The 13,846-nt window shown below is 44.6% G+C and overlaps 1 protein-coding gene across 2 annotated transcripts in view; it reads left to right on the top strand.

The window, feature by feature from the left end:
* Positions 1 to 13,846, top strand: part of CMTM4 (CKLF like MARVEL transmembrane domain containing 4) — a 106,133-nt gene that overhangs the window by 85,816 nt on the left and 6,471 nt on the right. For both annotated transcript variants that reach the window (XM_019505538.1, XM_019505537.1), the window contains exon 2: positions 7,366 to 7,542. In XM_019505538.1, the coding sequence (XP_019361083.1) occupies positions 7,366 to 7,542 (177 nt within the window). The remainder of the gene's footprint in view (positions 1 to 7,365; positions 7,543 to 13,846) is intronic.

The following is a 13,846-nucleotide window of genomic DNA, read 5'->3' as shown; positions in this document are numbered from 1 at the left end:
GAGGGGCTGGCCAAGGTCGGGCCCTCCAGCAGTGCCAGCATGGGGCTGGGGCTTGGTCTGCTGGCATCATGTGGCTGGGCCTGCTGCCGGTGCTGGGATGTGGCTGGGCCCCGCGTAGGTCTGCAGGCCTGGGCCCTAGCCTCATCCTGGCGCTGCCAGCAGCGGTGTTGGGCTGGGGTGGAGGGCGGTGCTGGTGCTGGCAGGGCCAGGCCCGCCAGCAGCACATGGCTGGGGCCATCTGTAGTGCCAGGATGGGTCCTGGCCCTGCAGATGGTCCCGGCCCGGTGCTGGCTCTGGGCCTGGGCCCAGAGTGGCAATGGTGCAGGATGGGCCTGGGGCCGGGCCCAGGGATGGGGCCCACGGCTGCAATGGTATGAGCTGGGTCTGGGCCACCGGCAGTACATGGTTGGGCCTGGGGAGGGGGCCCGCAGTGGCAATGGGGCCGGGCTCACTGGCAACACATGGCCAGCAGTGCGGGGTTGGGGCCTGGGCCATTAAAGTGCAGATGTGGCCAGGTCCAGGGATGGGGACCGCAGGGACATTGGTGTTGGCTGGGGCCTGCTAGTGCCATGTGACCAGTAGTGCAGAGTTGGGATTGGGGCACAGACAGCCCCCGGCCGGTGGTGGTGCTGGGCTAGGGTTGGGGCTGGGGCTCTTACCTGGCCGGCGTGGTCAGGGTGTTCTGAGGCCTGGGTCCAGTGGTGGCAAGTCTAGCTAAGACGGGGGTGGGCAGTAGCACAAGGCTGTTTCCAGCCAGCCATGTGCTGCCCGATCTGGGCACGCCTCTTCCTACCCCTTGGGGTGGGAAGCAGCCCACATGCCAGTAAAAACCATGCCGTGTGCCATGGGTTACTGACCCCTGGTGTAGTCTGTTCTTTTATGTTAAATTCCTTTGCTTTAGATTCATAATAGATGCCAATTCTACGACAAGTATTAGATAAGTTGCTCTCCAATGCAGTTTATCTAGCCTTTAGTTATATTGTTTTTGTAGTCTGACCTTAAGCTTGTTAGTCCACTAGTTTGTTTGTTAACTTTGCACAGATAATTAATTTAGAACATAATGGCTAGGGACAGAAATTATATATAAACCAGTGCAAGGGATTGGAAACCAGTTCAAATTTCTAACACAACAGAAGTTCAGTGTGCATAAACCACTTTCAAAATAGCCAAAACTGGTTTAAGGTGAACCTGGATGGATGTAATATATCAGACTTAACTGATTTAGGTTAAATCAGTTTATTGAACTTCTTTCCTGGATGACCTCCAGATTCAAGTCAACTCATAGTCCCCTAGCATCCCAGGATGCTTTTCACCTCCCCCCACAAACTCACATTTGCAGGGTTGGCCTTGGCCCAAGCTGTCTTCTCCAGCTGAGCAGGGAGGCATGCTCTAGCACTCCCTGGCTTCTGGCCTGGGTGTCTGCAGGCATATGGCTGCATTTCCAGAATCACAAGTGAATGTCTGTTCACTTGCTTATTGGTTCAATTTATGCACCTTAGACTAACCTGGGAAGATTGGATTGATTCAGCCTTGGGCTTTTTGACTGTCTGTGTTTTAGGCTATAGGTTTTATCCAGATAACTTGAATGTTAGTTCTGTGGGGAGAGATTAAGGAGCTAGGGAAAACACTGGAAGAGGTGATGCCTTTCAGGCAGCTAGAAAGCTACTTGTTTTTACCCTGGAATAAAATCCATAAAAAAAATAGTAGTTTGTACACACAGGCCAGTTGACATTTTTCTTTTTGATGGCTTTCCATTTTGAAATTAAATGCTTTCATTTATTTAATTTTGTTCAAATTTATACTAGTTGCATGACATTCTGGGGAGCATTTTTATTGCAAAGGTTACTAATTCAAATCATATTTAGATGTCTTGTCAGACAAATGGACTATCTAGTAAGAGTTTCACAATGCAATTAAGATGGACAGTTCTGCTTACTATGTTAACTTTTTCAGCTCTGAGTTATGAGCTCACTGGCTGGACACTGACATTTTAGTAAGTCCCTTTGTAAATTTTTAAAGTGTATTGTTTTTAAGCAATCTTTGGTGATTGAACTCTCTCAGTACACATTTGAAGTGTATTATGATTTTGTTTCTTCAGTGAGTATTTTTGCATATTATTTTGCATATTATGTGATGGTTGCAAAGTATGAACTGAAATAGACTGGTTAACATGAGTATGAAATTCACAATGAAAAGAGCTTTAGTGCATTTTAAAGGAGATTCACACCATTGCTTATATATTCCTTAATTAACTGAAAGCAAGGATCCCTCTTGCAACTTATAAATATCTTAAAGCAAGCATCTCAACATTTTGTTGAAAGATGGCATTCTTCTTTAAAAACTCTGGTGTGTTCTAATTGCATTTGGATATGTAAAGCGTCCGTGGCAGAACTTTGTTCTGTTTTATGATGTGATAATTTATTCCGATTTATTTTTAGTTATAGCACTCATTGTGACACATGCAGAGATGATGCATTAATAATGAAAAGGTATCATCAGTAGCATATGATAGAAGTAATAATTCTTTTCAAGATGAGTGTTGTAACTTGTGCTTTTTGAACCACCTTTTACCATGGAGAAAAGAAAAAAATCTGAAAAAAATTCAAAACTTTGAATAATAGAAAAAATTATATTGACACGGTGGAATTCTAAAGTTTTTGGTGTTGCTTCCACTAAATCGATGATAACCCCAGTGAGAAGGAACAAAATTGTTTAATGCTGAATGATTTTGAAAGTTTCTTCAGTTGTATTTTCAGGGTTTCCATCCTGAACTGAAGCAATTGTGAAATTATTTTTATACTTTTCTTCCTAAATACACTGGTGGGCTCACATTAGCAATACATGGGCAAGTTTGAGTGAATGCTATAAAGTCTTTCATAAGTGATGATTCACCCCATGCAACTTGCCGTTGAAATAGTTAGTTAGCAAAAATAGCTCTATATAAGTAGAATTTTCCTTGCTGCATGCGTTGCAGGTAATTTCCACCCCCTGTAATGAACAGTGAAGTGCAGTCTAATAATAGTAGTTGCTTAAAAGTTTTCATAATGTTTAATCTGTCAGAACTTGTAAATAAGAATCTAATATCTTTTGTGCAGAGTTCATCATCTTGACATTTGGCTGTATTTTTTTATATAAAGGAACTATTTCTTTTGAAGCTTAGGCTGGCGAAAGGAGTATGTTAGCTTTGAAGATCCAAATCATTTGGTGTAGATCTGTTTTGTTCTTCAGAAAAGTGTGTGTGTGTGTGTGTGTGTTTCTTCAGCTGAAGAAAAACTGTCCAGTCCTCAAGGGTGTTTGTTTATAGACATGCTCTGGGAGGTGAGCGCTGTAATTAGTGAGCTGTGCTAATTAAAAGCTCCCAAGCATCATGTGTAATGTGTATCAGTGTCCCCATGCTAAAAGAAAAAAATGACAGGCTTTAGGTCAAAGTGCCCTGCTGCCATATTTCAGTGCAGGGACACTGATGCAAAATGCTGGAGGCTGCTGGAGCATGTTAATTTCCACGCTCCAGAAAGCTTGATTAATTGATTTACAGCCCCTCGGAGCAGCCTCCCTGCATGTGTGTAAGCACCCCAATAGTCCATTGCGTTAGCATGATCAATAGGATGCACATCCCGAGTCTTTGCTTCCCCACCCAATAGCTTGATGTATAAAATAAAAAGCTTTTTATACGTATATATAAATAAACAAAAAAAACCCCCTTTTTCAGCTGTGCTGCAGTGCTTTGTGGGTCACTAGAAGGTTGCTGTGAGTTGGGATAAGGCTGTATGTTGTCTAATTTAAAGTTGTTTGTGATAGTTGTTCAGCTTATAGACAGACATGTTCATGCTAAGTGAAGAGAGGAATTTTAATTAGCCTTGGCTTATACTTCTGATGATAATTTCCTGCAGTCCTCCAGTCACTATAGAGCAGGCTTGTCCAACATACGGCCCGCGGGCCGCCATGTGGCTGGCCAAGGCATTTTCTTTGGCCCGTGGTGCTGCAACTGGAAATGAAAGTAAATACGGTTTACTTTCGTTCCCACCCCTTGTCCCTCCCCTAGCCCCTTAGCAGCTTCCTAATGGCTGCTGAAGGGCTGGGGAAGGGATAAGGTTCCCACACGCACCACGTTAGCTTGACGTTGCCGGTGCGGTGCGTGTGGGAAGAGGAGTAGCCATGTGCCTCTCGGGACAGGATGAGCCCAGCCGGAGCAGCAGGGGCTCAGCTGCACTTTCCCGTACCTGCGTCAGTCCCGAGTGGCACATGGCTCCACTGCCACCTCTGTTGGCTGGTGCCAACCTGGGCGGGTCCATCCCATCCGAAGCAGCATGCAGCTGAATCCGGATTCCCACGTGTTGCTGGGGACTGGAGGAGGCCAGCCAGGGCGGCACCAGCCAGCAGAAGCGGTGGCGGAGCCATGTGCCGCTCGGGACTGCCTGGTGCAGACAGGGGGTAAATGCAGCTGAGCCCCTGCTGCTCTGGCTGGGCTTGTCCTGTCCTGTCCTGTCCTGTCCTGTCCCGAGCAGCACACGGCTTCACTGCTGCTTCTGTAGGCTGGTGCAGACCCAGCCGGGCTCCTCCTGTCCCCAGCAGCACGTGAGAAGCCGGCTTCAGCTGCATGCTGCTCTGGATGGGATGGATCCAGCCAGGTCCAAGCACCTACTTTGAACACTTTCAAGAGACATTTGGATGTCTATCTTGCTGGGATCCTATGATCCCTGCTGACTTCCTGCCCCTGGGGCAGGGTGCTTAGACTCAATGATCCTCCTGGGTCCCTTCCAGCCCTAGTGTCTATGAAGGTCAGCACCAGCCAGGAAAAGCGGCACGCAGCTGAAACTAGCTGCTCACGTGCTGCTGGGGACGGGAGGAGACCGGCCAGGTCTGCGCTGACCAGCAGAAGTGGCGGCGGAGCCGTGTGCCGCTTGCGGTGGGACGAGCCCGGCCGGAGCGGCAGGGGATAGCTGCATTTTCCCCCTGTCTGCACCGGTCAGTCCCGAGTGGCGCGGCTCTGCCGCCGCTTCTGCTGGCTGGTGCCGACCTGGCCAGCCTCCTCCTGTACCCAGCAGCACGTGGGAAGCTGGCTTCAGCTGCATGCTGCTTTTCCTGGCCGGTGCCGACCCGGGTGGGGCAGCATGCGGCTGAAGCCGGTTTCCCACGTGCTGCTGGGGATGCCCGACCGGTCGGCACTGGCCAGCAGAAGTGATGGTGAAGCCTCCTGCCTTTTGGGACCAGCTCCCCCGGTAGGGGGAAACTGCAGCAGCATGGGGGGAAGCCACCGCTTGATAGGGGATGGGATGGGCTGGCCAGGCTTAAATTTGGAGCAGGTAAAAATTTTTGTAAAAATACTGTCCAGTGTTTGGATTGTGTTTGCTTCTGTTTCTCTTTGTGCGGAATTGGGGGTTCAACTTGTTACTACTTGTTGAAGATGTGTTACTAACAAGTTATTAATTCAATAAAAGTAAATCTTCTTAAAGATTATTCTCAAAAATGCCTATATTTTGTTGCTTTGATTAGTTTCCACTCTGGCCGATATCTTTTCCACATTTTGATCTGTCAAGTTGCATTATGCTTCTTTCATTCATTGAGACGTGAGTAGAAGCGAAAGTGTTTATTTTAGTCAAGTGTTTGGTATTATTTCATTCGTGCTTTTATATTGTTTTTATTTTGGATTTTAAACCACATTTCCAGACCCATTTCATTGTCACTTCCTGCAACTTCCTTGGTGTCAAAGGTCACGTGACATCACTTCCTGATGTGATACCGCTTCCTGTGAGGTCTTTGAATATGGCTCACTGGCCCACTGGGTGATAAAAAGTTTGTGATCTGGCCTCACATTCAAAAAGGTGGGACACCCCTGCTATAGAGTCTTCCAGGATAGAGAGATTCGCAGGTTCCATAGTCAGTTTCTGAGAAGCGTAGGAAAATATCCTTTCTAGAAAGCAGTGCAGGCATTTTATGTGTAATAAAAACCCAACTTTTTTATAGATTACTTTTAAAAGGGGAATCTTCAACTTGAAGTTTATACTTTAATGTTGGAGATTTTTATAATTATACAAACAGTGTGTAGGGCTGATGCATATGAGTTTATTTTGCATTAATGTTTTCATTTATGCTTTTGCATAGACTTCAGCATAGTAACTTTCACAGTGTGCTGTGGATAGTAAGCTGAATTCCAGTCTTGCAAGCCCTTGTCTGTGCTTGACTTTACATACGAGTCATGTCACTGAATTCAGTGGGACTACTTTCTGCACAAGTTGAAAGTGGGTAGGAGTTTGCAAGATCAGGATTTCAGAACTTCTCTATTTACATGAGTGTTTTTGCCAGTAGCAAGGGGATGAAGAAATAAGCATTTGCAAAGAAAGAAGTGTATGATTGCTAAACTATAAAAAATAGGCAATGGGTTCTTGGAGGAAGGTGGAACCCATGAATGTATTTGTAATTGTTTTAACCTGTGTACTTTTTAAGGTGATAATGACTTTTGAAATGAAAAGCATTTACTCTGGGATTTGGCTGGATCTTGGTACTACCAGGCAAAAGTAGTTTGTTCCCTCTGAAACCTGGTCTGAGAGAGAAAAAATAGAGGTGCGCCGATACATCAGTCTGATTATTGGATTGGCACTAATATAAAGAAAATTGATCGTATCAGAAATTGGCCTGATGTGGCAGATAGTTTGGCTGATAAATACTCGTGCATGCGCACAGCCACAGCACGGCATGTAGGCAGCAAGGAGCACAGCCCGGCAGCTTGGAGAGCTGCATGCAGCTGGGAAGTCTGGTGTGGTGGGAGGGAAGGGGTGTGGGAGAGTAGATCAAGGCCCTCACAGTAAGAAAGGAGTGGAGCAGGGGCTAGGGCAAGTGCAGGCGGGGCGGGCGCGGGATGGAGCTGCAGCTTCTCTGGTTGCACTTACTAACTGCACGCAGCTCTCCAGGCTGCCAGGCTGGTATCAGAAATTGGATCGTTATTGGCTGATATGCCTCCTTAAAAATCAGCTGTTAGTATCTGCCCCAAAAATCTCTATCGGTGCACACCTAATAATAAAGAAGTGAAATAAACTATTTGTGTAGCCTTTTAAAAATTTTAGATCATTGAGTTAGGGAAGTGAGGTGTCTGTCCTTTTTTTAAGTTGCCATGGATCAATGAAGATGTTAGATCACAGCCATTTTGTTAAGTACTATCATACATAAGTACCCAAAAAGTCTTGCATTAATTTTTCTTTGTTTTTGCTTTCAAATACTGCTCTGCTCTAAACTTTGCTCTAAACTTTAAATCGTGCATTCCTGAGAGTAAACTGATCATGTTCCCAATGGAAATTTCAGGAATACTTGTGGCTATTTTCAAAATGTGGAAATCTATTTATATTTTTTTCCACTTGTTTTTCTTCCTAGGTTTTGGCACTGATTGCATTCATCTGCATAGAAACCATCATGGAATGTTCCCCGTGCGAAGGCCTTTATTTCTTTGAGTTTGTGAGCTGTAGTGCATTTGTAGTTACTGGAGTTTTATTGCTTATGTTCAGTCTAAATCTTCATACAAGAATACCACAGATCAACTGGAATCTTACAGTAAGTTCACATCCAGATATTCACTTTGTAAAAATAACTGTAAATATATTTAAAGTTCTTGTTGTTTCTTTGCTTCCTTTCTGTTACTGAGACATGGGATCCTAAATAAATGTGTTTTAAGATCAGTGAAGATTATATCTCTCTCATGCTCAGTTTGAGTACCCACAGCATATTCTGCCTTTTGAAATGCGATGAGATCATAGAATATTAAATTAAACTAGAATTGTGTTTACCAGGCATTTCTTCACCTCTGAAGGAAAGTCTTCCTCACAGTGCAAGTGCTTACTGTTTGTGAGGTGAGAAACAGTTCATAGCTCTGTAACAAATGCCATCAAAGACTTGGGAATAGATTTTTGTTAATGAAGTATATTGAAATACACATATTATTGCCTATTTCTACTATTTTAACTGGAGGCTGGGGGAATGGCTTATGTCAAGTCTATTTTGTTTTTGTTTTTTTTTTTAAATGAATATGGTCTCTATATTACAACACAGAAATAGTGTCAGGAAGAAAAGACATTAGGTGTGTGATCCCCTGACTGGCAACATGCAACATCAGATAGAGAGGAAGGCTTCGGGAAAGAACTGCCGGCAAGGCACATTCCTTTCATGTGAATCTTCTCTTCCTTACATTTCAAACCTTGTTGCCTGAAAAGAGTCAGCATATGGGCCCTTCAGCACTAAATATGTATTAATTTGGGGGATCCATATCTGTCTGACTCACTTGAGGCTGCTGCCTATATATTTTGGACCCCTGCTTTGCCTTGCCACTGTAATAGTAGTCTAGTAACTGCTATCTTGGTTCTAGATGTTAGCCTGTAGGCTAAGTAGATGATCCCTGTCAAACTTTGCATGTGACATTTTACAGTAAAATGTGAAAATATGTGCAGATAAGGCCATATATGCAGTTAATTGTCCCCTGCTAGTCAATATATAACTTTGGTACTTATACTATACAGCCTTAATGCTGTTTTCTTTGCTTCAGGCTTGACTCGGAACCCATTTTGATTCTTTTCTTAAATTCTGACAGCTAGTTTAGGAATTCTGCAGACTTTCACATTTGACACGGTTCTGTGTATTATAACAAATTTTGTTGCTTCTAAACAATGTATTTGGAGAAACTTTTTCCCATATATAGTTGTATTGGTTTGGGGACCTGTTAATCCTAACTGGGGGAACATTTCCTTGTATGAAGGCTGCAATTGGAAAGATTTTAGAAATTAAATAGAATATTACAGTCAGAGGCTACCATAGCAGTGCAGAGATGCAAATATACAAGTCTGACACTTTTTTCTTTAAAAAATAAATAAATAAAAAATTGGAGTACTTTATGGTGTGGTGTTTCTTTCATACCCTTTTTATATACCTCTACCTGGGCAACAGATTGCCTACCCAAACTGTTCATTCTCAAATAATTCTAGAAATTAGAAAGGAGAATTTCTAGGTCATCTAGCCCACTCTCCTGGGGTCCACACAAGACTGTTACTTATAGTACTTGTATTAAAATTAGACTTCTTTCTACATCAATTAATTGATGCCTCAGGCTTTTACAGTGGGGTCACAAACATAATGAATGTGGATGTCTGTGGCAGTGAAGGAGCAGCACATGCTATTAATAGGGTTATCTTAATTTGCTATACAGAATAAGTCAGGACTAGATAACTGTGGTCTTTTAATAGTCTCTTTTAATTAATTATTGGGAAAAGTGGGTATTTGTTTTAACCCCACCCTATTTATTCATCAGAATAGTACTTGAAGCCCAGAGGTTATGATAGAAGGTTATTTCTTGTCATCCTATCCCCTGTTTTGCTTTCCTAACTTGAACAAGTGTCAGTGATCCTCAGTAACTGCAGTAATGTTTGGTACAAGAAGAAAAATACTAACTGGGTTCTGTCTGACTTCCTCTACTGATGATGCAAAGCACTGGTGTCTGCTGGCATCTAGCACAGATATATGCACATGTTACATGACCCAACATTTTGTGGCTTTTACCTGTCAGCCATTTTGGAATTAGTGTTTTGTTTTTGTTCTAATTAGCAGCGATCTGGGTTTTCTGTTTGCCATGGGGAAAAAAAAAGCAGTAAAATGTGGCCTTTTTCTCTTTTTAAGAAGAAAAATGGAGGAAGCAGTGGGTTTCCCCTTGCAGGCTAGCAGAATTCCAGCCTGCAAGGGGCTGGAGGGAGTGGGAGGAGGACGATCAGGCAGGGGCCACCACGTGTGCATGCACACATGCACATGGCAGCCAGGCAGTTTGGAGAGCAGCTTCATGCAGGTTAAGTAGTGGGGAGGATTGAGGCCCCCATCGGGTGGGATATCAGTTGAATAAAATACAACATTGTATTCACGTGATACATCTATACTGAGATATATCTATATAGTGGCGTTTCATTTTAATAATGGAAAAACATGGATTTTGGGTGTTTTAATGAGAGAATTTGTGATTTTTAAACAGAAAAAAAACAGGCTTCTTGCTAATTAGACACTCAACTGTCACCCTAAATGTTCTTGAGATTACATACTGTATGAACAGAGCAGGGGACTGCTTTAGCTAGAAAAGAATCTGTTGTAGAGACCCAAAAATATCTATTTGTGACAATAAGATAAAAGAATGGATCAGTCGTTTCTCTGTTAGGTCAGGTAATGTTCGATTACCCTGAGATGTGAGAGCTGGGGAAACTGACAGTGCAAATTCCCATCTCCCTTTGTGACACAGCTAAAATGGATCCGATTCTGTATGGATACTTGCAAGCAGCATCCAGGAAGGTGGTGTACCTTGCAGCATGTTTTGGTACATGTTCCAGATGAGCTAATTTAAATAATAAAGATCAAAAACTTTTCTTTACAGTTGAAATAAATTCCTAACAACAAAATGGCTTAGCATAAGCTTTGTTGCTTGAACTTTGGCTTGTCAACTGGAATTTGAGGGAGGGTCTCGCTTCTGCAAAACTGTCTTGAAGTGCATAATACCACGGGGCAAAAGGTTACAAGTCCAGGAGTGGGAAACCATAAAAGCCAAGTGGTTCTAAAAGATTTGCACTTGGCTTCTTTGGCACATAGACTAAGTAATAGAAACTTGCTCTCTGTCCCTATAGAGGAGGGGTAGGCAATATTTTTTGGCCGGAGTGCCAAAAAACCCACAATGTCTACCTTGTAAGGTGCTGGAGTGCCAGCATGCCACAAAAACAAAACTGGGGCAGAGGGGGTACATGGCAGGATGCACTGCATATTTAATACTATTAATAATCATTAATGTTGCTTTTTTTATTTTTATTTTTTTTTACAGTAAATAGAGAGCTGGTGTCAGGCGGGGAGCGGGGGCTGCCCCAGGGCTCCACTACTTGGGCCACAGTGGGGGTCTCAGCAGCACCGGAGGTGGGGCCCAGCTGGCCTGCGCAGCTCCACGGGGATGGGGTGCAGCCACTCTGCCCACAAAGGGACGCAGCCTGGCTGGGGCAGGCTCAGGGGGCTCTTGCTTGGTCTGTGTGTGTGCTGGGTACAGTGGGAGTGGGAGCTGCAGCCACAGGCTGTTCCTTGGGCTTGGGGAACAGCCGGTGCTCAAGGCCAAGCCAGCTGGGAGCCTGCAGCACAGCAGCTCTGTGCAGTGCCTGCCCCAGCCCTGGCCCCTTGAGGGGAACTGTGGGTGGGCAAGGCCAGGACCGGGGCAGGCTGAGGCAGCTGCGGTGGCTATTCCCAGGCTCCAAGGGGCTCCCGTGGCCAGGCCTCTGCACTGGGGACGGCTCTGTCCTGCCTGCACTGTACTCAGCATGCAGGGAGGCCTATCCCAGAGCGGGAAGTCCCCCAAGCCCAGCATCCTGCCCCAGCCAGGCAGCATCCACACATGCGCAGGGTGGCTGTGGCCCATCCCTGCAGAGCCACGCAAGCTGCCCAGGCCCCACCCTGGGTGCTGCTGGGCACCCCCACCTGCCCACCCACCACAGCTCGAGCCTGCAGAGCCCCAAGGCAGCCCCCACTTTCGGCCCAGCCCCTGCCTTCCTAAGGGCCCAACTGGGCTGGCTTGCCTCCCAGTGCCTCCCCACACACTGCCAAGATCCTGCCCCGACCGCCCAGCCCCAACACTCGGCACCTCAGTGCTGCCCCAGATGGGACAGGGCGTCTGCCTGCCTGGGCAGCTGCCTCCAGGGGCCAGCTGGGCTGGAGGGTGCAGCCTGGGAGCAAGGGGTGGGGGCAGTAGAGCACAGACAGTGTCTCTGTCTGTGTTCTTCTGGGTCCACCTTGGTGCCTACCACGGTGCTGGGACTTGTGGCTGCACAGGAGAGCTGGGAGCAGCAATGTTAAAAAACAAAAAAAAAAAACCCACAAAAAAACCCAGTTCCTTTGTGTGCCTCCTGGCATGCCGAGAAAAATGTCTCCACGTGCCACTAATGGCATGCATGTCGGGGGTTGCCGACCCCTGCTGTAGAGGCTGATTGTCAGAAGAACCATTGGAGTTCTGCAATAATTTCCCAGTGCTGCAGTGTCTCTGTCAGAACTAAGGAAAATCAAAATCTCCCCAGTACATATGGGGATGATGAATGGTTCAGTGGCGGGGAGCCCAGGATGCTTGCAGTTTGAACAAAAACTCTTGGATCCAAACAGACTCTTCATGGTTTTGTTAAATGTGTCGCATTTAAAATTCTGTCTTCAGTAGACTGGAAACATTGATTTGACTCCATCACAGAAGCTGCAAAAATATGTTTTGGTATATGTGATTTTGAGCATAAAGAATTCTTCCACCAGAACACTTGCCATGTTTTCTCTTGATGATCAGATTCTGGTTGAATCTATTCATATAATTTGTATAGGTCTAAAACATAAGGCCAGCAATGCTAGAGTGGTGTGTATTGGGGTTTTTGAGCATGTTTCTGAATTGTAAGACCTGCATTAAATAACTTGCTTTATGAAGTTTTTTAAACATGAATGTTGGTTAAATCTTCTAATTTCCTGAAAACTTACTTCATCAACTTTCCTTTTTATGAAAAGATACAGAGATGAGTGCATTTTGCATACAAATGTTCAAGCAGATCTCACCAAAATAACTGATGTAGTTCTAAACAAACTGTTTTACTCTCTTGGACTTGGCATAATTGCAGAGGTATAGCTTAGACACCTGCATGGAGGAAACTTTTTTAACAGTCCTGGTTCTTTCTAGCTTCCTTAGATACTAAGTAGGGATATTGAAAAAATTATATATAGGTGATTTTTTTCAGTGTCCAGTGTAGTGCGTGTGTGTGTGTATCCGTGTCCCAAATAAAGTGATCAATAAAGCAGTGTCTGTCAAAGACATTGCAATGACACTTCAACAGAATCCATGGGCAAAGTTTTTCTGGTGTAGGAATGTGTTGTAGTTGTGCTGTCTCCACATCACACTCCATGTGAAGCTGATAAAAAGAAAATATTTAACATAGACACCAGTCATGCCACCAACATTTGATGACTAGTAGTGTTTGCAACATAAAGATAGTAATGTGCTCTAGGAGTGGAAACCCTTGGCAGAGGAGTAGGTAAGGAAAGCATCCCACTAGAACACGTTTCTAAAATGAACCCTTAATTCTTTTGGTAACATAATCCAGTAATTATAAATAGATACTTTGTTGCATGTGAAAAAAAATAAATAAATACATGTTGGGAGGAGGTGGAGACTTGAATTCTTACATAGCTGATTTGGTTCTTTCTAGGATTTATTTTTATTTCACAAACCATATTTCCATTAGTAACTGAGCTAGAAATGATCACACGATGCTAAATAACATGACTACAAAGTGAAATTATGGGGGAGACCAGGGAGATTGGATACAGTGGATTGCTTGGAATGTATATAAACTTCAAATTGATAGCTACATGCAGGGAAAGGAAGAAAGCAGCCCAAAGATTGGTAGTCAGGAAAAATTAGAAACAAGGGACGCTGAAAACGTAGCTGAAAGGCAATGTTACTTTGAGCTCTCTGTTTTGCAGAAACTCACTTGGAGTGGCAGACCTCAAACTTCTGTAACCAGATTATGACAAATATGTGCCACTGAAATGTCCAGGTTCTTCTTCACATTATATGTATTCAGATGAATATTGAAATAATTGAGTGGAATTATTGGATTTCGAGAAACAAGTGACAAAAGGAGGGTCATTATTTTTAAGGATGTACATTGGCCGATACTGATCTGATTTCCAATACAGCTGCTTCCAGCTGGTAAGTCTGCTGGGGTGAGAGGGGAGCAGGGGTGGAAGGAGTGTGGGAGGGCAGATCAGTGCCTCCCGCAGTGAGGGGGAGGGAGTGGGGCTGGGGTAGGCACTGCCCAGCCGGGGGCAAGGC

The sequence above is a fragment of the Gavialis gangeticus genome, unplaced genomic scaffold (genome assembly GCF_001723915.1).
Source record: "Gavialis gangeticus isolate Ggan-Ray unplaced genomic scaffold, GavGan_comp1, whole genome shotgun sequence".
Taxonomy (NCBI): domain Eukaryota; kingdom Metazoa; phylum Chordata; order Crocodylia; family Gavialidae; genus Gavialis; species Gavialis gangeticus.
This window is presented reverse-complemented; position numbering and strand designations above follow the sequence as displayed.